General features: G+C 45.7%; 1 protein-coding gene and 1 non-coding gene across 3 annotated transcripts in view; one reads left to right on the top strand and one right to left on the bottom strand.

Moving 5' to 3' along the window:
* The window catches only part of Sufu (SUFU negative regulator of hedgehog signaling), a 97,345-nt gene that overhangs the window by 65,322 nt on the left and 5,795 nt on the right, over positions 1-26,228 (bottom strand). For both annotated transcript variants that reach the window (XM_050146419.1, XM_050146410.1), the window contains exon 3: positions 1,230-1,366. In XM_050146419.1, the coding sequence (XP_050002376.1) occupies positions 1,230-1,366 (137 nt within the window). The remainder of the gene's footprint in view (positions 1-1,229; positions 1,367-26,228) is intronic.
* Positions 5,547-5,653, top strand: LOC126506360 (U6 spliceosomal RNA). Its single transcript, XR_007593205.1, has one exon. It is a non-coding gene; the product is annotated as a U6 spliceosomal RNA (small nuclear RNA).

A 26,228-nucleotide genomic window follows, 5' to 3' on the forward strand; every position in this document is an offset into this window, starting at 1 on the left:
TTCTACCATAAGGATCCCAGGAATCCAACTCAGGTGGTCAGGGTAGCAGCAAGCACCTTTACCTACTGAACCATTTCCCCAGTCCCAGCATCCTTTTTAATCACTTGAGGATTGAGAGTTCAAGGCCAACTTGGGCTATATATAAAGACTCTCTGTGCCCCCACCAAAAAAAGGCAAAATAAAACAGTCACTAATACAAATCTGATTTGTATTATAATGTTAAAATTACTTCACATTAGAAATTACTAGTATTTTGTAACATTTACTTTACATTTCCCTAAGCAGGGACAAAGATGAATGTTTTAACAAGCAGTGGAGTACCACCTCATCTTTAGAGTCCCTGTTCCCACAGCAGATCAAATTCTACATCAAAGACAAATCTATTTTCAAAGTTAGACCTGATGGCACAGGCTAAAGAGTCAGTTCAAGGTCAGTCTGGACAACTTAATGAGACCCTGTCTCAGAATAAAAATAAAGTATTGGATACAGGTCAGTTTCAGAGCACTTGCCTTTATGTGCAAGATCCAGCTCCAATCCCTATGTCTTACATTCTCTCTCTCACCTAGGTGCAGGTATGAACCTGTCATCCTAGCTCTTGGAGGCTAGCAAAGTGTCATTTCAAGCTCATCAAGGTCATTATGCATAGTGAGGAAAGAATGGAGAGGGAAGGAGGCCATACACCAAATCAAAGATAAAAATCTAGGTCACATAACTAGCCACAGAGAGATATTCTGGAGCTGTGAAGCCTTCATAGGCTGGAGGGTGCTGGCAGAATGAGCTAAAAAGTAAGACCATTCCCAGCACAAAGACTTTACCCAAGATCCATTGTAGCAGTTCCCAGTGGGCACTGGGAGCAAAGGACAATCTCTTAGAGGGCATCTGAATAATCTAACTCGGTTCTGATTTTAGCATCCCTCCACCCTGTGAGGGAAAGGAACAAGTTCCAGTCTCTATCATTCGCCCAGGCTGAGCCAAGATTAGCCTATGTGCCTGAGGCCTCAAAACAGACATGGAGACAGTCAGGCCAGTGAGCACAGGGAACAGGCTAGTTATGACAGACAGCGACAAAGCCTGAGGGCATCAGGACACTGGCACAGTCTCTGCCTAGGTCCACATAGTTCCCCACCCACGAAAGGACTCTGCAGACATCAAAATACACCTGCAAGCTCTCAACGCCCACCAGACTGATAGTCACAGGACCAGAACAGCAGCAGCCTCTGGGCTATTACCTGACTGGAAGACATATCGAGCCAGGCCCTGCATCAGCTCAGCTGGCCATGTTGGTGGGGCAGACTCTCCAGTTTCTCTCTTCAGACGAAATGTCAATTCAAAGCCAAAACCACTTGGTCCATCTGTTCCTGTAAACCTGAAAGGAGAAAAACATTTTCAGTTTAACTAGCACAGGATACAGTCTTTGTGTGGTGGTCATCACAAGATTTCCTCAACCTAAAGGGAATGCCAGGGTAAAGAAGTCTCTCCAAAGCCTGCTTTACCCTCCAGTGAGCTGCCGGTACACATGTACGATGTCAGCCCAGCCAAACTCCTACACTGGAACTCTTGAGTTATAAGTTCCAGGTTTTGTGGTTCTAGGACATTCCTTTTATATGACAGAAGAAACACTACTGAAAATCTTCCTTATGCTTCTCTCTTATTCAGACTGCTAATGAGTACCCACTGAGTTTGTTAAGGACACATATCCTATGATCCAACAGTGTGGCTGTGTGCTCTGGGAAGACATGGCCTCCTTCTACTCCACCTCCAGGGACACCATGCCTAGCTGTACTGAGTGGCTTCCTAAGTCACAGGTCCCACTCTCTTCCTAAGGTCAGTCCCCACACCTATCAGTGAGTGCCACCTTCTCTAACCTCCCATGAGCATCCCCCTCAGTCACTGAACCCCAAAGGACAACAGTGCAAGTCTCAGCTGAGTCCCTGAGACAGGTTACTACCAGAGAGGGCAGCGATGTCTACTCAAGAGCAGAACTTGGTTGGGGGAGTGCCACACCTACTCAGGTGAGGGAGGTATCTAAGGAGGAGTCCCCAAGAGCTCCACAAAGTTTACCAGGATGAGAAGGGTTAAGAGTTAAAATATGTTCATCATGTAATTTTCAGTAATTATATCTTGTACAAACATGAACCACAATGATTACACACATGTAAACTCAAGCCATAAATAAACTAAAATGACAGCCAACACTTTCCTTCTACGTCTTGAGAGCTGAAAACACTATCAGTGTCCAACCCTGGAACCCCTCAGAGCATCTTCTTTTGTCAACGTCCCCAAGAGGCTACATGGGAGACTGGGCAGAAAGACACTGACTGGAGTCCCAGCTTTTGCTTTGTGTGCTCAGCAGATCAGCCTCCAGGCGCCACTCCAGGAGAGAGCACCTCTGAGGAGCCACATGCAATGGCCTTCCGACTGAAAATGCATCCTTAGACATCGTCGCAGTCACCAGCAACTGCATCTAAGATGTGCGTACGTGTGGTCTGCTTGTTTTTCTGGTTTCCAGGTGGGAAGTGGAAACTATTTAGAGGGCACACATGGATTCCTGGGGACAAGGCTAGAAACTGCTTAAAGTGACACTATTTAGACTATTCGTTTCCTTGATGAATTACTCTTGGGTCAAGTCTGCACAGAGTCTGTGGGAACAGCTACATTAAGGAAGCAAGCTGCCTCCCAGAGGCCGCAGGTTTGGAAGTGTGTGGAAATTCAGAGCTCTGTGAGATTGACTTTAAAACTCTGTAAAAGGCTGGGGCATGGTGGTGAGCAGCCTTTAATCCTAGCACTGAAGAGGTAGAGGCAGGTGAATTTGATGCCAGCTGGTTTACACAGTGAGTTCTAGGCTAGCCAGAGCTACACAGTGAGACCCTGTCTCAAAAATCAACAACTAAACCAAACTCTACACAGGGACGTGGGTCACTAGGGCAAAAGGAAGATCTCAGGCAGCCACCAATTAGAGACAGCTTTGTAAAATGCATTAGACCATTGTTCCAGGGCTTTCATCTTGGGCCAAGGAAAATACATGATTTCTAACCGCAAAAACTTGAGAAACAGACTAAAGGAACATATGCGTTATAGACCGCACAAGGGCGAGAATCCATGGGCTCAGAGAGAGAAGCCACTGCACCATTTGCACTCACACCACATCTCACTGAGCAAAGCTCTATGCACACACATGCAGGAGTGTGCATTCATGCACACACACATGTGCACACCATCTGTCTCCACACAGGGTGCTTTCTAAGCCAGCTCTGTGGTGGGCAGGCCAGCTCTCACTTGGCTGAGGAGGAGGGGCAGAGCCAGCCGGATGGTTCCCACCTGTGTTTGATTACCACCCACCAGGATGGCTGGACACAACCTCAACACTCTGAAACATGAGTTTGGAATGGCCCAGCCTTAGGATAAACACATGACTTGGGCCTGTCAAATTTCTTTTTCAAAGAAGGCTGTCCAGGCAATAACAGCCAAGCAACAAAATCATTCGGTGTTTAAAGTTCCCCAAAGGGGACTGGCTTGGTCTGGACCACTTCATACAAAGGTTTTTCCTGCCAAAGAGGGTTTGCCTAACCAGAGAATGGACCCACTCCAAAGGAACAGCTGTCTTCCATGTCTTCTAGGATGAAATATGAGAGCAACGAGTCATGTTCTCTCTCTCTCTCTCTCTCACACACACACACACACACACACATTCATGCCTCCCCAACTCACATATACTTATGCAGCCCCCCCACTATATATATATATGCAAAAAAGTTTATAAAGTAAAAATGTTATAGTGATTTAAGGTTAATTAATTATTGAAGAAAATGGTTTTTGGAGATTGAGTGTGGCCTACGTGTCAGTGTTTATAAAGTCTGTAGTAGTGCATCACAATGTCCTGGGCCTCACACTAACCACAGAGCCAGACAAGCTCTAATCCTGGAACTGCCATTCACAGCAAGTGTCCTATGTAGGCATAACTTTTTTTTCACAAGCTGGGCAGTGATGGTGCATACCTGAAATCCTAGTACTAGAGGCAGAGGCAGGCAGATCTCTGTTCAAGTTCAAGGCCAGCCCAGTCTACCTAGAAGGTTCCACAGTCAGAGCTAAACAAAGAAACTGTGTATCAGAACAAACAAACAAAAAAAGATTTATTCACTGTGTGTGTGTGTGTGTGTGTGTGTGTGTGTGTGTGTGTGTGTGTGCGCGCGCGCGCATATGTATGGGGACATCAAGGAACTGCATGCCCCGGCACAAATGTGACCATCAAAGAACATTTTGAGGAGCTGGTTCTCTCCTCCAGCCATGAGGATCCAGGAGAGCAAACTCAGGCTGTCGGGCTTTCAGGTGTTACCTATCTACCAAGCCTCCTCACAGCCCTGCTGCAAACCTTTATGCCATATCAGCTATTATTTACAGCAGCAGTTACTAGTTCTGGGAACTCACCAGAAGGGAATAATCTTGTATTTGGAAAAAGCCTTTGTCATAAACATATCCAGTAGTATTTATCCAAAAAAAATAAATAAATAAAATAAAAAAATCCCAGTGTTCTATAAGTAGGGGCTTATATAAGTTTCTGGTGCTTCATTAGGACACCACCGTGACTAAAAGCCAGGGCTAGCAAGAAACAGACTGATCTGTGTGAGCTCTGAGAAGCAAAGGGCCCTCTGTGCCTTTACCTGGTGAGGTGGAACCAGGTGACATCCAACCATACACTAGAGCCTCATCAAGTCAAATGGTCATGAGAGTGGAACGTCTGGGCATGGCTGGTGCCAATGCAGCTGCTAAAGAAACATGGGTGTTTTCAAAAACTGAAACAATTACTGCAATGAGGCAGGAATCTCATGTCTGGGTATCTACACAAAAGCCTGAAAATAGGGTCTTGAAAACCCTGTTGACAGCAGCATTACTCACAACAGTGCTGGGGCAGTCACAGACAGCAGAGGCAATCCAAAAGCCTGCTGCCAAGGCGAGTAAACAGAAATGTGCAGATACGAGACAGCCAACCATTCAGCCTTCAAACAGCATGTAGTGGTATATTCCTATATTCCCAGAATTTGGGAGATGGAGGCAGGAGTATCAAGACCACCCTCAGCTATATAATGATCCTCGAGGCTAGCCTGGGCTGTAGAAAACCCTGTCTCAAACACAAGCACACACACACACACACACACACACAAATCTGACAATATGAGTGAATCTTGAAGATATGCTAAGTGGAACAAGCTCGATACAAAGGAGCAACCCTGCAAGCACCCACTCAGATGGGGCAACTGGAATAGTTAGACACAAAATACAACTGTGGCTTCTAGGTGTTGGGAGATGATGTGGGATTTTGGGATAGCATCCCAAAGGCTGAAGGAGTTCTCACAGCAGAGATATGGAGAATAAGAACTATTATTTTGAATAGGTCTAGTTTCAACTGGGAAGACCAAAACGTTCTAGAAACTGAAGGTGATAATGGCTGTACACTAATGTAAAAACCTATACCTAAACATGGTGGCAATGGCAATTCATATCATGAATATTTTACCAAAAGTGAATGGGCATTAAAACAAACAAATTAAATGCTCGCTTCAGCAGCACATATACTAAAATTGGAACGATACAGAGAAGATTAGCATGGCCCCTGCACAAGGATGACACACAAATTCGTAAAGCGTTCCATATTTTTAGTAGGACTGAGCCAGCAACCTGGACCAGATCAGGCCACAGGAACAAGTACAGGGGAACAACTGCTGAGCGAGTGGGCCAGAGCCAGAGACCACTGTGGGTCCAGATGTGAATCTGGGACCTTCAAGGGAGTAGACCTGAGCCAGGACCCCTGTGGGTCTGGGCGTGAGTCTAGGACCTCTGAGGAACTAGGCCTGAGCCAGGATCTCTGCAGGTCTGGGTGTGAGGATATGATAGTTTACATAAACGACCCCAAAAATTCTACAGCTCATAAACACAGTAATGTAGAAGGATACAAGATTAATTAAAAAAAATCAGTAGCCCTCCTGTACACATATGATAAATGGGCTGAGAAAGAAATCAGAGAAACACCACCCTTCACAAAAGCCACAAATAGCATAAAATATCTGGGAGTAACTCTAACCAAACAAGTGGAAGACTTGTATGACGAGGACTTTAAATCTTTGAAGAAATTAAAGAAGACACCAGAAAGTGAAACGATCTTCCATGCTCTTGGGTAGGTATAATTAACATAGTAAAAATGGCAATCTTACCAAAAGCAATCTACAGATTCAGTGCAATGCCCATCAAAATCCCAGCAAAATTCTTCACAGACCTCGAAAGAACAGTACTCAACTTCATATGGAAAAGCAAAAGAATCCAGGATAGCCAAAACAATCCTGTACAATAAAAGAACTTCTGGAGGCATCACAATCCCTGACTTCAAACTCTACTACAGAGCTACAGTACTGAAAACAGCCTAGTGTTGGCATAAGAACAGACAGGAGGACCAATGGAATTGAATTGAAGACTCGGATATTAATCTATACGCCTTCGAACACCTGATTTTTGACAAAGAAGCAAAAAAAAATCAAATGAAAAAAGAAAGCATATTTAACAAATGGTGCTGGCATAACTGGATATATCAACATGTAGAAGAACGAAAATAGACCCATGCACAAAATTCAAGTCCAAATGGATCAAAGACCTCAACATAAAGTCACACTGAACCTCATAGAAGAGAAAGTGGGAAATACACTTGAGTGCATTGGCACTGGGAACCACTTCCTAAATATAACCCCAATAGCACAGACACTGAGAGAAACAATTAATAAATGGGATCTCCTGAAACTGAAAAGCTTCTGTAATGCAAAGGACACAGTCAACAAGACAAAATGACAGCCAACAGAAAGGGAAAAGATCTTCACCAAACCCACATCAGAAAGAGGTCTGATCTCCAAAATATACAAAGAACTCGAGAAAGTGGTCATCAAAAGAACAAATAATCCAATAAAAAAATGGAGTACAGACCTAAACAGAGAACTCTCAACAGAGGAATCTCAAATGGCTGAAAGACACTTAAGAAAATGTTCAACATCATTAGTCATCAGAGAAATGCAAATCAAAACAACTCTGAGATTCCATCTTACACCTGTAAGAATGGCCAAGATCAAAAACACTGATGACAACTTATGCTGGAGAGGTTGCTGGTGGGATTGCAAGCTGGTACAGCCCCTTTGGATGTCAGTGTGGTGATTTCTCAGAAAATTAGGAAACAACCTTCCTCAAGACCCAGAAATACCACTTTTGGGTATGTATCCAAAAAGATGTTCAATCATGCCACAAGGATATGTGTTCAACTAAATCATAGCAGCATTGTTTGTCATACCCAGAACCTAGAAACAACCTAAATGCCCCTCGACCTAAGAATGAATAAAGAAAATGTGGTACATTAACACAATGGAGTACTACACAGCAGAAAAAATAGCATCTTGAATTTTGCAGGCAAATGGGTAGAGCTAGAAAACATCATTTTGAATGAGGTAACCCAGACTCAGAAAGACAATTATCACATGTACTCACTCATAAGTGGTTTTTAAACATAAAGAAAACCAGCCTACAAATAACAATCCCAGAGAACCTAGACAACAATGAGGACCCTAAGAGAGACTTATATAGATCTGATCTACATGGGAAGTAGCAACAGACAAAATCTCCTGAGTAAATTGGGAACATGGGGACCTTAGGAGAGGATTGAAGAGAAGGGGAGAGGCAGGGAGGGGAACAGAGAAAAATGTAGAGCTCAATAAAAATCAATAAAATTAAAAAAAAATTTTAAATCCATGAAGCAAAAGCTAACAAAAATTATCAAAAATACCTGTAGTTGGATGCAGGAAGATGAGTCTCAGGAAAATAAAGGCCGAGGGCGAGGTGCACACCATATCCTAGCACTTAGAAGGCTGAGGGGCTATGTGTAGGCTCCTATCTCAAAAGTCAAAATAAGGGGTCAATGAGATGAGTCACTACAGGCACTCGCCACCAAATCTGATGACCCGAGTTCCATCCCTGGGCCCCACATGCTGCAGAGAACTGACTCCCATAAGTTGCCCTGACTTCCACACATATACTGTGATATGCATGTAAACACACACACACACACGCACGCACGCACGCACGCACGCACACGCACGCACGCACACACACACACGCAGATGACTGAGGTAGAATGGACACTGAGGGGCATCACCTGACAGTTCAGTGTCGGCTTCCTTGACCCTCAGATGCCCAGGGTGGGCTCCAAAGCCACACCGCCCCAGGAGCCCAGTAAGAGGCTGGCATAAAGAGTGAAATAGCACAAAGACAGGCTGCAAAGGCCAACTGAACTGATGTCATCGCCTCAAGTACCTTCTGGGTGATCCAAGGGCAAATCAACCCTCCTGTGCCCCAGTTTCCTATCTGCACACTGGAATAAGTACATTTTCCATATAGAGCACAAACTGCCAACCTCAGGCAGGAGAGCATCTTTGACTATCTTCTTAGAGTCAGCTCGGAGCCACCTGTTCCCACCCCCTCACACCTCAATTTTAACTCTTGGACTCGTGGACACAGCCATTCAAGAACCACTGGCCGGAGTCTACCAGCTTTGTCCAGTTTCCTGGCTGTGGATTCCTCCCAAAGACCTCGAACTTGGCTTGAGACTTTTTTTTTTCTTGAGACAGGCTTTCTCTGTGTAATTTTGGCTAGCCTGAAACTCACTCTAATCTGCCTGCCTCTGCCTCCCAAGCGGTGGGATTAAATGCATCGCTACCTCCCCAGCTGTCCTGAGACTTCGTGACCACTACTGTGTTCTATGCTGCAATTCTGTAAATACTACTGAATAGACGTAAGCAGAGGGATGTTTTCACGTTGAACTATTCAAAATTACTGATAACATCATTAACCATTTAGAAACAGTGTTTAGTGACAATACTATACTGGGTAGTAAAACTTAGCAAAAAAAAAAAAACCTAAAAATTTTTAGATATGCTTATATGGCAATATTCTTCTAGAACTTAAGACTTCTTTAAAACTCTGAGTTATATTAAACCATTCTCTATAACCTTTATAAAAAGAAAGGGAAGCTGGATATGGCAACAAGAACTTATAATTCTAGTATTTAGGGAGATGAGGGCAGGAAGATCAAGAGTTCGAGATCATCCTCAGCTACATAATAAACACAAGGCCAGCCTCAAAAACAAAAAATAAAAAAGGAGGGTGGGATGGTAAAGAGGAGTCAGGGAGGAAAGAAAGAAAAAAACATCATCCTAGGGCCATGGGTTCTGGGTTCAGTTCCCAGCAAAAGGAGAAGGAATAGGAGAGGGGCATAGAGACCGGGCTCACCCTGAGAGCAGAGACTGTCAGCTCTGCCTTCACATGCCTGCTGTCTGCTACTCCCTGTCCAATCAGACAGCACACATCTGACTCACTGGAGTAGCCCCTTCCCAAGATGCCTTGCCAGGGGCCAAGGACCACGTTCCCACAGCATTCCTCAGGTTTAAAGCAGTAGTTCCCAGGACAGACTCAGCTAAGAATCCGACCAGACAAACTTTCCTGCTCCCAATACTTTAGGAGCTTAACTCTGTCCAAGGCTTTCAAGGAGCAAAGAGCTTCCCAGACCAAGGCGTGGGATTTAAGTAAAGGCCAGGATCAGCAGGCCCTTTCCCACAAAGCAGTGGAGGCTAGGCCAGCCCTCCCCTGTGGAAGATCTGCCAGACCTTGCTTCCTGCATTCACAACCACCTCCAGACTGCACAGCTCAAACCCCGAGGAACCCAAACCAGCTGGGCAAGCTAAAAAGAACTGTGAGTGGTGGTGGTGGTGCACACCTTTAATCTCAGAACTCAGGAGTCAGAAGCAGGCGGATCTCTGTGAGCTTGAGGCTAGCCTGGTCTACAAAGAATTTCAGGACAGCCAGGGCTACAAAGAGAAACTTTGTCTCACCACGCCCCCCAAATAATAATAAAATAAAGTAAAAGAACTCTGACGGCTGCCATTCCTCATTTTGACTTTAATCAACAACCTTACAAAACCTTTAAAAATTAAGAAGACAAGCTAGACCAATGATGGCAAGTCACAATCTGATTTGGGAAGTGGGCCTCTCGGCACACCCGTGTATAACTCAAGAGCTCCTTGCTGGCCCAAGAGCCAGAAGATCTGCCCAGAGGGCCTTTGTCCACCCACCATCTCCTAAGGCTTTGAGCAGCCAGGTGCCTTAGAAGACCAAGGACATGATCTTTCCAGCGTCTCAGTCCCCCTAGGGCAAGGGCTGTTCTTTTTGTGTGTGCTGTACACGGAGTACACCTCGTCAGAGTTGAGCGATGCCAAGTGGTAATGACAATCCCATCATTTCAAGGAGATAATCAGACCACGACATCAAACTACAAACAAGATAAGCAGTGTTAAAGAGCCAGGAGCTTTCCTCTGACTGTCTGTAGGGCTCAAGCACATTCCTGATGCTGCCCTGGAGCCACCCTTGCAGCCATCAGCTAACTCCGATCTTCCGCTTCACACTAGAGCAGAGCCCCAGCTCTGGTCAAGTTCCCTGAAACACTACTCTTGCATTCATATGGCATAGCTGTGTCCCCATTAGCCAACCATGCATTTTCTGACTGCCACATTCTTTTTTCAAAATGAAACAGTTTATTTTAATTATATTTTTAAGACTAATTTTAAAAAATATTTATTTATTATGTATACAATATTCTGTCTGCAGGCCAGAAGAGGGCACCAGACCTCATTACAGATGGTTGTGAGCCACCATGTGGTTGCTGGGATTTGAACTCAGGACCTTTGGAAGAACAGGCAATGCTCTTAACCACTGAGCCATCTCTCCAGCCCCCTAAGACTAATTTTTTATGTGTGATGAGTGTTTTATTTGGATGTATGTACACACAGTACATGTGTACCTAATGCTGGAGCAGGTCAGAAGGCATTGGATCCTCTGGAACTGGATATGAATGGTTGTGAGCCACCTGTGAGTGCTGGGATTTGAAAATTGGTTCTCCATAAAAGCACCACGTGCTCTTACTTGCTGAGCCATCTTCCGGTTCTGGCTATCGCATTTTTTAACTTTTTATTTATTTTTACTTTATAAGTACTGGTTTGTTTGTTTGTTTGTTTTGGTTTTGGGTTTTTTGTTTTGTTTTATGTTTTGTTTTGTTTTCTTTGCCTGAATGTGGATGCGCACCATGTGGATGCCTGGTACCCTCTTGAATTGGAGGAGGCTGTGGGCTGCCATAAAGATGCTAAGAACCACACCCCAGGGCTCTTAACCACTGAGCCATCTCTCCAGTGCTAACTACCACACTTCTCACGTTGCCTTCAGACTGCATGCTCACCCTGTCCCCTGGCCTCCTCTAGGACCACGCTGGCCTTCCTTCTGTTCCTAGAATGCCTCAAGGTCACACCTGCTGCGACTCCGCAGGAGCAGTCTTCACTATCTAGGTCTGTCACATAGTTGGATGGTCAGGACTCTAAGGACCAAATGCAGAACACTACGATCAGTGTCCCTAGAGTTGTACAACAAGGCAGCCCTGGCTGTCACCTTGTCACCAAGATCTCAAAGCTTCGCAAACTGATACTGGTCTCACTGTAAAATGCGCCTACTCCTCAACTCACCTTAATTCTCAGCTAATTCTCAACACTCCATCCCCCACTCTATTCTGAACGTTGGGAGAGCAGGAACCCTGCCTGCCTTATTCTCCAAGGTACCCCAGCATTGAACAGAGCACAAGACCATTCCATAATGCACCCTGGAAATCCATGAAACAGACCAAGAGCTCCTACACACTGAGTACAGGGCTGAGTTCCTCACCTATGTTTAAGTCCCTAAGCCAAGTTAGGCCTCTTTACCCACATCACACATCACTCCCAGAGAAAGGCTTGACCTGGCCCTGGAGTGTTTCTGGACTCCACAGTTGGGTCTGAATGGAAGAAACACTCTCTCCTGAGCTCAGTGCTTGGAATTGGTCCTAGGACACATCTCTCTGGGGTGGAGGGCTTTTCTGCATAAAAACCACCTCCAATGTTCTTATTCAACATCCAATGAAGACTGGATTCATCAGGGAAACGTCAGTGATACATGTGTATTTACAAACACGCTCAGAGAGGGAGAGAATGAGCATCCTAAGTTAGAAGGCAATGACTACGTGTTTTAAAGAATTAGTCATGAAAAGGAAGACGGTGCTTCAGGTACAGGTGCAAGGTTCCCAAATTAAACAGAGGCCAAACTGGGCAGTATGGTGCATGCCTGGTAAGTCCAGCGTCCGAGCAGAGAAATATGGAGCTCTGGGAGTTGAAGGCATCCATCCTGTTGTACATGGTGAAACCCTTCTCCAAAGAAGAAAAACAGGAAAAAGTGAAGAAAGGAGGCTAGAGAAGGCTATTTGAGGAAATGCCTAAGGAGGGGAGGGAGTCAGGAGCAAGTCTATCTACAGGGCAGGCCCGTGGGAAGGCCTTGAGGCAGAAGAGTGCTGAGAACAGGGAGCAGGAGGAGGAAGGGCAAGAGCACCAGGAGAGGCACCACAGTGGAGTGAGGGCTGGACCTGGAAGGCTACACATGGCCAACATGGCCAACGGCTTTTACCTGAGTACTTAACAGGAAGTCAAGGATTGGTTCTGAGCAGAGATGGTCCAGAGCCTGACTACATGACATTCTATCATATTGTCCCTGTAAAAGAACTAGTATAAAACAAGGCCCACATGGCCAATGCTTCTAGAAATCTAACTCTAAAGGCCTTTCTCTGTTTAAAATCCCTGGTTACAAGAACAAAAAATTTTCAAACTGGAGCCAGCAGGGTGGAACTCCAGTGTCTGCAACCTGACCTTGGAAATGCCAGAGCAGGAAGGAGACTGAATTTGGGCACACCACTGTGTCACCTGTCAGTTTTCACTCAGTGTTTCCCCCTCTATCCAGCCAAACTTTCGTAGGTGCTTAGAGGCCTCTCTATAACCAGCAGAAAGCGGAGCCAGCCAGCCGGGCAGGGGCCTGAAGGCTGAGGCAGACTGCCTTCTCCAGCAGGCTTTCCTCTCACAGCTATGGCCCGAGCTCCCGACCTCACACTGGACAGCCCACGGTAAGAGGCAGGGCTCCTAGCATGAAAGTCTGTTCTGGAAATCACAAACAGCTCTTTGACTCGAGTGGTCTTGCCGAGGCCAGGCTGATTCTAAGACCAGGTACTGCGGGTCCTAAACAACAGGAGAGGGAGAGAAGGACCACACAGGGTCACACCAAAGGCCTGGAGCTCAGTGTGCTCCACCTTCTAGGAAGCTGCTATGAACCCAAGTCCTCACTGCCAAACGGCCAACTGGCCTAGCCTCAAATGTAGGATGACCACATTTCTAAGCCTCTGATTCCTTTTCCACAGCCAAGGCAAGAACTCTATAAGAGGAGACAGTCAGGCACCATGAGGACCTAAGTTGTAGCCAAGTCCACCTCCCTACAGCGACACTTGAGCCAAAAGATAGGCAGTGAGGAGCAGGACTGGTGTTGTTCATTATCACAAACCCAGCCCTCCAAAGATGTCCCAGGACTTACGCTGGGTGGAAACCAGTTGGGTCTGCCTACCCAACACCTGGTAGACCTGTGTCAGAACTGGCAGTGGGTCATCCTTTCTTCTAAGCCCAAACACCAAGTACTGCATTTTTCTACGTACTATATAAAGTCTCACAAAACTGGCCTAAAATGTAGTCCATTTATTTCAGCAACCAGAGGAACTTACCATGGGCATCTGTGCCCATGTCTGTGAGCATCTCAGCATTTTTACTCATGTCTGAATATTTTGTGTATTTCAGGTACAAGGACCCTGAGAGACAGCTCAGCAGTTAAGAGCACTTGCTGCTCTCACAGAGGACCAGAGTTCAGCCTCCAGTGCCCACAAAAGGCACTCACAACAACCTATAACTCCACCTCCCTCTTCTGGCCTCTGTGGACACCCACACACATGTGCACATACATACATGAGACACACATATTTATAAATTTTTAATTTAAAGATAGGTTCTTGCTGGCTACAAATTTGTGGTCTTTGCTTCTCTACTTCCCAAGTGCTGAGATTACAGTACATGCCACCATGTCCAGCCTAATACTGACCTTTTTAAGAGAAAAATGATACAATCAACATATCAAGACTGCTGCAACCACACATGAAAGTATGTTTATGTTTTTATTTAAAGATTCTAGGAGCCAGAAGACCATGCTTGTAATATTAGTACCCAGGAGGCTGATGCAGGAGGATTACTAAAGGCCAAGGACTGCCTGGGTGTATTAACCAGGGTTCTCTAGGAGAACAGGACCAAGAGAATGAATGAATCTATGTAAGTATGTATATGTGTGTGTATGTATGTATGTATGGGATTTATCAGAGTGACTTTACTAGGTATAGTTCAGCTAGTCTAACAATGGCTGTCTACCAACAAAGTCCAAGAATCTAGAGTTGTTTGGTCCAAGAGGCAAGCTATCTCGCTGGTCTTCAGTCCACACCAGAATCCTAAAGAAGTGGGTTCTGGGAACCACTGGAGACTTGGCTTAGCACTTCGGAGCACTGCTGCTCTTCCAGAAATCCTGGGTCCACACGACAGCTCAACAGCTATGTGTAACCTCTGGTCCAGGGGACCCCACACCCTCACACAGACATATATGCAGGCAAAGCATCAATGCACACACACAAAATAAACTGTTTTTAAAGCAAGGAAAACAAAACATCAAAAAAGAAGAAGCAGGCACTAATGCCAGTGAAGGAATAAACTCGAAAGTGACAACAGCCTCCTCCTTTCATGTCCTTTACATAGGCTGCCAGCAGGTATGGCCCAGGTTAAGGTGGGTCTTCCCACCTCAAAGATCCAGATTAAAGATCGCTGTTCCCACTTTAAGTGATTTAATTAGGAAAAACCCTCACAGGTATGCCCGGTACTTGGGTTTTAGTTAATTTCAGATGTAGTCACCTTGACAACCAAGAATAGCCATCACACCAGATATGTAACTAAGCTTATCTTTTTTTTTAAAAAAAAGGAAATAATAATAAAAGTCAGGCATGGTAGCTTAAATCTTTAACACCATCTGGAGATCAAGGACAGTAAGCTGAAGTCAGCCTGGGCTACATAAGAGCTTGTTTCAAAAAATAAATATATATAAGTATAAAACTAAGCTAAAAATTTAAAATATGTCAGTACTAGCTGAGAAGCGGGCACCAACACAGCTAACACATGCATGTGCTCTCCAGTGCTCTGCACCAAGAGCCACAGAGGGAAAAGATGAATGGAGCCAAGCTGGCATGGCAACGGGCGGAGGCAGAGACAACTGAGTGTTAAATGTGTGTTTTCAGACTCTAGAGGACACAGACAACAGGGTTAGCCAAGTGGCAGGAAAAGCCTTGGAAGATGTTAGGTTCCTGTGAGGGACACAGAGCTGGGCAGCAGTCACTGCCAACTGTTCACAGGGCAGAATCAAGGATCACAAACAAAAGGTAGAAGGATTATGAGTCCTCCCTCCCTGTTTTAATTTCCAGCTCTGAGAAAATGACTTATTTTCTTCATACATGAAAGAAGCTGGACAACAATGGGTGGAATAGGAAAAAGTCAGGCCAGGAAAATTGTAGATTTTGTCTGGTTTGTGATGGTTCAACTAAGGCAGGAAGAGTCTAAGATCATGTTGGGGCCTCACAGTCCAGTCTTTCTCAGCAAGGGCAAAGTTATGCCCAATAGGACCTGAGGGGTAAAGTTTGTCAACCAGTCTTTGTACAGTCTGCACAGAGGACATAGCTCAGTGCACCTTGGGGCTGCCTTGGGACTGAGGCTGCATGTCCCAGAGCCAACTATCTTTTGTTGCTTTTTCTCTATCAATGAAGAAAATAAAGGATAGAATTCATGAGCCAGCTCCAGCTCCCACAGAGACCCGAGGCTTCAAAGATGGGCTTCTTCCCAGCATTCACACAGGAGAGCTCACTCATTGAATAGCCTCAGAAAGGACCAAAGCGGAGCTGGAGCTCATGCAGCAGACTGATTACCTAGCGTGAAAAAAAGCTCTAGGTTTGCTCCCAGCAGCTCATGGGCCAAGTTGTTGTGGCACTTGAGAAGTAGAGGTACAACAACCAAGAGTTCACGGTCACTGTTGGCCACAGAGAGTTTAAGGTCAGTTTAGGATACATAAGACCCTGTATCAAAAACAAGACAAAACAAAAACCCAAAAGGAAAATAGGACTCAATCCTGAATTCAGGAAGTGAGAGAGGAACGTGGGGCTTGAGAAGAGTGGAGAAGGTCAACAACAAAAGCGAAGGTACAGGTGGCGATGAGATGGCCAACTCCACAACTCATTAGAGAACTGCAATTAAAACAGTTAACTACCATCCCACATCTACTCAGTGGCTAAAAACAACACTGAATGTCAGTAGGGACATGAAGCAGGAACCCTCCCTTCACTGCTGGATGGGATGCAAAATGATACAGTCACTTTGGAAGACAGTTTGACAGGTTTTCACAAAGCTTAACAAACTTTTACCATCCAGTCCCTCAAACAAAATGAAACCCTATTTTTTATTCACACAAAAACCTACCTAAAAAACAGTGTTCATATCAGCTTCATTCAAAAGTCACCAAAACCTAAAAACAAGATGTCCTTAAGAAATAGAAACTAAGCTGGGTAGTGGTTGAGCACACCTTTAATCCCAGCACTTGGGAGGCAGAGGAAGGCAGATCTCTGTGAGTTGAAGCCAGCCTGGTCTACAGAGCTAGTTTCAGAACAGCTAGGACTGTTACACAGAGAAACCCTATCTTGAAAAACAAAAACAAAAAGAAAGGAACTACAAAATTAGGCCACCTTTCACTCCAATGCTATGGAGCCAGAGCTTCTCAGTGAGACCCTATTGTACTCCACCCCGAAGGAAAAAAAAGGAAGGTAGATGGATAGATGGATAGTTATATAGACAGGCAGACAGAGAGATTGACTACATCAGTGAGGAGGCTCAGCATTTGACAAAGGCACCTGCTCAAAACTGGTGGTCCAAGTTCAATCTCCGGATGACCCAAGTTTAGTTCCAAAACTGGATGTCTGAGTTTTCTATCGCTGTGATAAACACCGTGACCAAAGGAACTTATGATGTCCTTCAGCTCACAGTCCACCATGAAGGGAAGTCAAGGCAGGAACGCAAGCAAGCAGAGGTCAGGAAGGAACTCTAATGGCTTGCTCTTCCCGGCTTGTTCAGTTTTCTCTCTCCTCTCTCCTCTTCTCCTCTCTCTCTCTCTCTCTCTCTCTCTCTCTCTCTCTCTCTCGGATTTTTGAGATAGGGTTTTTCTGTGTAACCCTGACTGGGCTGGAACTCACTCCAGACCTTAATTGAGAAAACACCTCAGACTGGCCTATATGAAAGGCTATGTGCTTTTCTTGATTTAATTATTGATGTGGGTGGGCTCAGCCCATTTTGGGCAGTTCCACCCCTGATCAGGTGGTCCTGGACGATATAAGAAAGCAGACTAACTCTGGGTAGTGGTGGCGCACACCTTTAACGCCAGCACTTGGGAGGCAGAGACAGATCTCTGAGTTCAAGGCCAGCCTAGTCTACAGAGTGAGTTCCAGGACAGCCAGGACTACAAAGACAAACCCTGTTTTGAAAAACCAATAGGAAAAAGAAAAGAAAAGAAGCCTCTGAACTTGGTGCACAACTTTCTTTATTTTGGTGGTATCTCCTGATGGTGCTGGACTGATGGAGGTGGGTCTTATATCTTATCTGTTGCTTTAATTGGTTAACTAATAAAGAAACTGCTTGGCCCTCTGATAGGGTAGAATTTAGATAGGTGGAGTAGACAGAACAAAATGCTAAAAAAAAAGAAGCAGATTCAGACAGTCGCCATGATTGGTCCACCCGACACAGTCGCAGTTAAGATCTTCCCTGGTAAGCCACCTCGTAGGCTATAAAGAATATTAGAAATGGGTTAGATCAATATGTAAGACCTAGCCAATAAGAGGCTGGAACTAATGGGCCAGGCAGTGTTTAAAAGAATACAGCTTCCGTGTAATTATTTCGGGACATAAGCTAGCCAGGCAGCCGTGAACCGGGGTGGCAGGAACGCAGCCCGCCGCTCCGCTCATATTACAACACTGGACAGGTGATGGTGTCTATAGGTAACAGATGCAGAGCCACTCTGCCTCTGTTCGTCACTTAAAAAAAACTGAGCCAAATGTCACTTTGTAACATGGAGCCAACCACAGGAATGCTCAGCTTGAAAGTACTGCTTCCTCAGTATGGAGTAATTAGGTTGAGGGCACAGCTTCCCATTTTATTATCCAGCCTCTAAGCCAGTGGTTCTCAGCCTTTCTACTGCTGCAACCCTTTAATACAGTTCCTCATGTTATGAGAACCCCAACCATAAAGTTTTTTTGTTTTGTTTTTTTGAGACAGGGGTTTCTCTGTGGTTTTGGAGCCTGTCCTGGAACTAGCTCTTGTAGACCAGGCTGGTCTCGTACTCACAGAGATCCGCCTGCCTCTGCCTCCCGAGTGCTGGGATTAAAGGCGTGCGCCACCACTGCCCGGCCCATAAAGTTATTTTTGTTGCTACTTCATAACTATAATTTTGCTACTGTTATGAATCACAATGTAAATATTTGATACACAGGATATCTGATATGTGACCACTGTAAAAGGGTTGTTCGACCCCCAAAGAAGTCGTGACCCACAGATGGAGAACCACTACCCTAATCACTTAACAAACCAGGATTCTGAATATGCTCTTTGCTACCCAGAAACTTCCTCATCCATGGGGTCTCTATGAGAAGAGTCTGGTGAGACAGGAGCTAAGCTCCCCCATGGGCAGTTAAGGGCAGGGAACATAACCTAATTTTTTATTACTATAATTGCATGTGTGTGTGTGTACACCCGTGCGTGTGTGTATGTGCGTGTGAGTGTGTGCGTGTGTGTGCATGTATGAGCGTGTGTAGGTCGGAAGAGGATTTCATAGAATCAGTTCTCTCCTTCCACCTTTACATGGGTTCCAAGGCTCAAACTCAGGTTACCAGAAGGTTGTGTGGTAAACCATTGGGAGTCATATTAGATGATTGTGTTGAAAGTCACTAGAGGTGGATGCTGGAAAATGAACTTGGGTCTTCTGCAAGTGAAGTACATTCTCTTAACCACTGAACCATCTCTTCAGCCCCCAATGTTATGAACTTAGCATTTTTATTTTGTGTATTTATGTATTTATGTGAATGTATGCCCCGAGTGTGTAGGTGGACATGGAGGCCAGAAGAGGGTGTTAGATCCCCTGGAGCTAGAGTTGTGGGCAGTTGTGAGTTGCCTAATGTGAATGCTAGGAACCAAGCTCAGGTTTTCTAGAAAAGCAGCAAGTGTTCTTAGCTGCTGAGCCTCCTCTCCAGGTCCTGATGTTGTGAATTTTAAAGAGGGGTCAATATCGCTTTCTGGTGTGCATGCTGCACAACCTAGTCCTCTGGATCCGAGAGGCAGGCCAGCATGCTGCAGGGCTCAGGTCAGAGGACCAAGATCACTCTAGTCATATCTCAGAACTGCAGATCAGAACTGAGAAGCCCAATACAGAAGATGCAGTGTACAGGGTATATATACAGTGTATAGATCAGAGGCAGGATGCAGGAAGGAATTTCAGGGTCAAGGGTCAGAGCTAGCATTTCAGAATAAGAATGATGAACAAGGAAGGTGCTGGCAGACTCAGACAACACAGGAAGTATGAAGGCAGGTATTCTTCACTAACAGGTTTAGGACAGCCCTGCACAAACATGGTATGGAGGCGAAAGCTGAAACTTGGTAAAGTGCTAGCACCATGTACACGAAGCATTGGGTTGATCCCTGCATCCCACAAACTGGGTGTGCTTCTGGGAACAGCTATAATCCCAGCACCTGGGAGGTGGAAGCAAGAGGATTAGGCATTCTTGATCATCCTGATATATAAGGTTCTTTGAAGTTTTTTATTGCTTGCTTGTTTGTTTTTTATTTGTTCGAGACAGGGTTTCTCTCTGTAGCCCTGGCTGTCCTGGAACTCACTGTGTCGAACAGGCTGACTTTGAACTCAGATTTGCCTGCCTGTTTCTGCCTCCTGAGTGCTGGGGTTAAAGGCACGTATCAACACCGCTCAACTAGGTATAAAGCTCCAAGGCCAGCCTGGACTACATGAGATCCTATCTCAGAAAAAAATATACAGATGTAGATAGATAAGCTGGGGAGATGGCTCAGTGGGTAAGGGGCTCGCTATGCAATGAAAACTTGAGCACATAGGTCATATTATCACCCATGTAAAAGTTGAGCCCAGTGGTACAGGATTATAGCCCCAGTGGGGATGAGGGCAGCAACAGGTGGATTCTGAGGGCCTAATGGCCAGCCAGTGTAGTCGAAATAGCAAACTCCAGGTTCAGTGGATGTCCTGGCTAGCTTTTATGTCAACTCGACACAAGCTATAGTCATCTGAGAGGAGGGAACTTCAATCGAGAAAATGCCTCCATAAGATCTGGGGATAGGCAAGCCTATGGGGGCATTTTCTTAATTAGTGATTGATGTAGGAGGGTTCAGCCCAGTATGGGTGGGACCAGCCCTGGGCTGGGAATCTTGGCTCCTAGAAGAAAACTGCTGAGCAAGGTGTAAGGGGCAAGCCAAGCCAGTAAGCAGCACCCCTCCATGGCTCCTGCCCTGCTTGAGTTCCAGTCCCTGAATTCCTTTGATGATGAACTGTGATGTGGGAGTATTAGAAAATAAACCCTTTCCTCCCCAAGATGCTTTTGGCCATGTGTTTCACCATAGCAATAGTTACCCTGAGTAAGACACAGTGAGAGATCCTGCCTCAAAGAAGTAAAGCAGAGGGCTGGAGAGATGGTTAAGAGCATTGCCTGCTCTTCCAAAGGTCCTGAGTTCAATTCCCAGCAACCATATGGTGGCTCACAACCATCTGTGATGAGATCTGGTGTCCTCTTCTGACCTTCAGGCATACACGCAGAAAGAATATTGTATACATAATGAATAAATAAATAAATATTTTTAAAAAGTATGAATTAAAAAAAAAGAAGTAAAACAGAGAGTGACAGAAGATAGCTAAAGTCAAGCTTGCTACACGGGCAAACAGGCAAGTGTACACACACTCTCCACATAGACGCACACACACACACGTGTACTCTTTCACATACACAGCACCACAATGTTTTTCTGGTGGACAGGGAAAACAGAATTCTCAGCATTGACAACTTCAGCCTGGAACCTGGGTTTCTAGGGAGCCTGCCTGACGGCATGCGCAAAGCCCTGGGTCTGATACCCAACAACACTGCAATTACAGACTAGAGGTCTATGACCTGCTGGTTAAGTGCTTGATGTCAATCAAGCCTGACCACCTGAGTTTGGTCCTGGGGACCCACACGGTAAAGAGAGAACAAACTGTCCTCTAGTCTCTATGCATGCATCAGGACACAGGTGTCTGCACCCCACCTCCAATTAAATGTAACGATCTGTACCCCCATTCAGCCCAAGTCAAAGGGCCTCCCACTTTTCCCAGGTGGTCTGATCCCTAGCCTTAGTAGCAATCGTCCCAACTTCACAGTCACCCTGAAACCAAACATCTCTGAGACTTCCAAGTGGCCTGCCCTCTACTGAGCCCACAAAGCTCTTCCTCCAGTTTGCTGAACTCATCTGGGCTATCCTGGGGACCAGGCCATTCTGGGGACTGTCATCCGCAGGTGGTCTTGTGAGGCACTCCAGGGAGGGAGAGACGCTCAGGCCCACAGGGAGGCAAGGCCAAGACATGCACACACAGCAAATGCAGGGCTTCTCCTGGAGACCCCAGCAGATAACGGGACATGTTCAGAGCTTCCACAAGGCAAGCTCTGAGAAAGAAAAGCTAACCTTTCTCACCTGCGGTGACTGAGGACAAGTGGACAAGTTAATCTGTGCCCAGCGTTCAATAAATAACTCACGTGGTGAGGAGTCCAGTGAAGAGCACAAAGAAGAAGGCTGTCTACCACCTCAGTCAAGGCAGCCACCGGAAGCCTGCCAGCCGCAGCCACAGCCCTCAGGTGAGGCCACCACAGTCTTAAACCCACCTGGACACACCATGTCTGTCAACCAGCCAGCTTTGTGGGGCACAGCCTACCTCTCCCATGGTGATGACGTGTGGCCCTAACCACAGGGCCACAAATCTGGGTCAATTCCACATGAAGACAGTCTTTGGAGCCAGTCCAGGACATACATCTAGCAGATGACTGCCCCACAGGCTCTCGCTGGGAAGTCTGCCTTCATTCATGAACACACTCTCCAGCTGGCCACCCTTAGGCCTGGAACTTTTATCTAGCGAGGGTTTCTGGAGGTCCCAGGAGCCACCAGAAATCCTCAGAGAAAGGCACTGCAAATCTCCCCACTCTATCCATAGCCGCCTGTCCACAAAGGAGCTGGTGCAGATACTTGACACTTCCCAAGTGTGGGGGCTGGGAAGGGCAGTCTCTTCTACTGAAGGCATTGTGGGTAGTCTCTCACTTTCTAGAAAACCCAATGTCATCTTTCAACTTCAGAAACAGCTTCTTCAAAATCTTTAGGGCTGGGGTGTGACTCATTTGGTACTGTCTCCCTAGCATGCACAAAGCTTGGGGTTCCAGCCCAGCACCATATAAACCTGGCTGTGGTAGCACACGGCTGTAACTCTAGAAGTGGGGTGGGGCAAGCAAGAGGATCAGAAGTTCAAGGTCATCCTCAGCAGCACACCAAATCTGAAGCAAGGACATGAGACCCTATTTCAAAAAACCAAGGGCTAGACAGACGGCTCAGCCAGTTAAGAGTATTGGCTGTTCTTCCAGGGGATACAAAACACCCAGACATAGAATAAAAAAAATTACCAGGCAATGGTGGCAAGCACCTTTAATCCCAGCACTTGGGAGGCAGAGGCAGGTGGATCTCTGTGAGTTCAAGACCAGCCGGATCTACAGAGAGTTCAAAGACAGCCAAGGATACACACGGAGAAAGAACAAACAAACATCCCCCAAACCCATTGATACACTAACTCACAGGAAGGGAGAGTGGAAGAGCAGCATGGGAGAAGCTGATCAAGCAACTAAAGGGACGAAGTTCAAGAAACACGGGAGCAACTGCACAATGGGTACCGTGCACAACAGGAGTGTACTGCACTTTTCAGGAAGCTAAAAAAAGGACTTGGAATTTTTAAAAAACTTGTTTTTGTTTTATTTGCATTGGTGTTTTGCCTGCATGTATGTCTGTGTGAGGGTGTCAGATCTTGATGTTACAGATAGTTGTTAGCTGCCATGTGGGTGCTGGGAATTGGACTTGGGTTCTCTGGAAGAGCAGTCAGTGTTCTTAACCACTGAGCCATCTCTCCAGCTCCTGATTTGAAATGTTTTAACCATTAAAAAAATATATAACATATGAAATGAAGTTGTTTAAACACTACATAATTGATATATGTGTCAAAATACCATGTGATCTCATGAAATAATTTTTATGTTTTTAGACTCTTAATGTGTAGGTCAGTGGTAGGGTGTCCACTCAGCATGGGGTGAGAGGACTGAGGACAATCCTCAGCATCCAAATAGCAATATGTGTGTGTGTGTGTGTGTGTGTGCATGCACACGTCCATGAGGTGTGTACATGTGTGGAGATTCCAGGTTGATGCTAGGAGTCTTCCTTCATTGTTCTCCATTTTATATTTTGAGACAGGGTCTCTCACTGAGCCCAGAGCTCACCACACAGTAAGACTAACTAGCCAGTGAGCTCCAGGCAATCCTGTCTCCACGTGCCCAATACGAAGATTACAGGTGTGCACCACTGTGCCCAGCATTTTTGTTGGTGCTGGGGAACCAAATTTAGCCCCTCATGCTTGTATGGCAAGCAATTTTGGTGCAAACAATTGTTCTCATCCTGTTCCCTCTAGTGAACATGGGTGGAAATGGCCATGCCAGTCACTTGTTCTCCACCTTAGGGTTACCAAACAGGACTCCCCTGAGCAAGAGGAAAAGCCTCAACAAGCTCTGTGGAAAAAAGAGAAAGGCTGCTAGGAGAGACATGGTAGGAACAGAGAGAAAGCAGGACGACACCATGGCCAAGAACAGACTTTGGTGCTACCAGATATGGCTTTTACTTTACCAACTGCATAGCAAACACCTCTGAATTTCTGTGTCTATGCTTCAGAGGTAATAATTCCTCATGGTGAGGAGGGGACCTGGAGAGATGGCTCAGTGGTTAAGAGTGCTTGCTGCTCTCTCAGAAGAGCCCAGTTCAGTTCCCACCATCTGGTGTAGGAGGGCCTTCTATGTGTTGCTTTCATTGGTTAATAAAGAAACTGCTCTGGGCCTGTTGATAGGGCAGAACTTAGGTAGGCAGGGAAGACAGAACTGAATGCTGGGAGAAAGAAGGACGGAGTCAGAGAGAAGCTATGGAGCCACCACCGGAGTCAGACACACTGAATCTTTGCCAGTAAGCCACTGCCACATGGCAATATACAGATTAATAGAAATGGGTTAAATTTCTATTAATCAAGATGTGAGAGTTAGTCAATAAGAGGCTAGAGCTAATGGGCCAAGCAGTGATTTAATTAATACAATTTCTGTGTGGTTATTTTGGGGCTAAGCTAGCTGGGCCCTCCTCCTACAACCGTCCATATCAGATGGCTCACAACTGCCTGTAATGTCAGCTCAAAGGGATCCAACTCCCTCTCCTAGCCTCCATGGATACCTGCACACACATGTGCCCATACACACACACACCAATAATAATAATAATAATAATAAAAAGAAATCTTTATTTTTTATTTTATTTTATTTTATTTTGAGAGATAGTCTCTTTACATAGCCCTGGCTGTCCTGAAACTCATTATGTAGAACAGGCTGGCCTCTTGAGTGCTGGGATTAAAGATGTATGCCACTTCTTAATTAGTTGATAACCTGGGAAGGTCCAGCCCTTAGTGGGTGGTACTGCCCTGTTCTGGTGGAGCTGGGTGCTGCCATGAGAAGCAAGCATTCTGCCATGGACTATGCATCAGTTCCTGTCTCCAGGTTCCTGCCTGGTGTTGATTCTCACTCTAGCTTCCCTCAATAGACTATGATTCAGGATATGTAAACTAAATAAACCCTCTCCTCCCCAAGCTGTTTTTGGTCACTATGTTTTGCCCCATGGTAACCCTAACTAAGCCTGTGTATGAGGATGAATGTGCCGTGTGCCATGCCAAGAGTATGGAGCTCAGAGGACAGCTATGAGTCGGTTCTCTCCCTCCACCTTCACATGGGTTCCAGGTCGGGAACAGACTCAGGGTATCAGCAGACTCGGCAGCTGGTGCCTTTACTTACTGAACCATCTCACTGCACTCTCTGAAGGTTGTTAAGAGCACTTCCTGCTCTTCCAGAGAAACTGAATTAGGTTCCCAGCACCCACCTGTAACTCTAGCTCAAGAGGCTATATATAGGTCAGCCTTGACTACAGTGGAGTCCTAGGACAGCCTGAGCTACAGATTAAGATCCTGTCTCCCCAAACCTGTGCGTGTGTGTTACTCCCTCAAATACATATTTTTGTATTATTTTAGCTCCACTACAAATACTGTTAAACAGGGTCCCCAAGGCTGGAGAGATGGCTCAGTTGTTAAAAATACTGGCCGCTCTTCCAAAGGACACAGGTTCAATTCCTAGCACCCACATGGCAGCTCACAATTGTAACTCCAGTTCTAGGGGCTCCTACACCCTCACAAAAATATACATGCAAAAACACCAATGTACATAAAAATAAACAAACCAAGCAAAACAAAACAAAAAACAGGGCTTGCACTCAGGCAAGATTAAGTCTATTCCCATTTTGAAGGCTGTGAAGACAGGCACAGACACTACCACCTGCCATGTGCTGGAGAAGAGGGAAGGCCTGGCTGCTGAGCCTAACAAAAGGCAGAGAAAGCTAGCCTGGCCTGTGGGCAAGGAGCTGGAATGGGCCAGTGCAGTAATTTAAGAGTTCAAACTCTGGACTCAACCTAAATCAAACTCCAGTTTTTTTATAACCTAGATGTGGGGCTTGAGCAATTCAGTTTCCTCATTCGTAAACCAGCAATAACAAGAGACTCTAGTAACAGGGAGGCCTCTCCCCCTCCACCCCCTGCGTTCTTTCTGGGTAGTGGGGACTTAGTGTAGGCAGCTGGAAAGTCGTAAGGCTCCACTGTCCTGACTGCAGAGACCGACTCTGGAGATGGGGGTGTGTTAATGAAGACGATCATACCCCCATCTGCTGTAGTCCTAAATATCTCATGTCGCTCTGTTAAATACTTTCACACGGTGAGTT

Source organism: Alexandromys fortis, unplaced genomic scaffold (assembly GCF_014885135.2).
Source record: "Alexandromys fortis isolate MF-2015 unplaced genomic scaffold, M_Fortis_MF-2015_v1.1 scaffold_16, whole genome shotgun sequence".
NCBI classification, from domain to species: domain Eukaryota; kingdom Metazoa; phylum Chordata; class Mammalia; order Rodentia; family Cricetidae; genus Alexandromys; species Alexandromys fortis.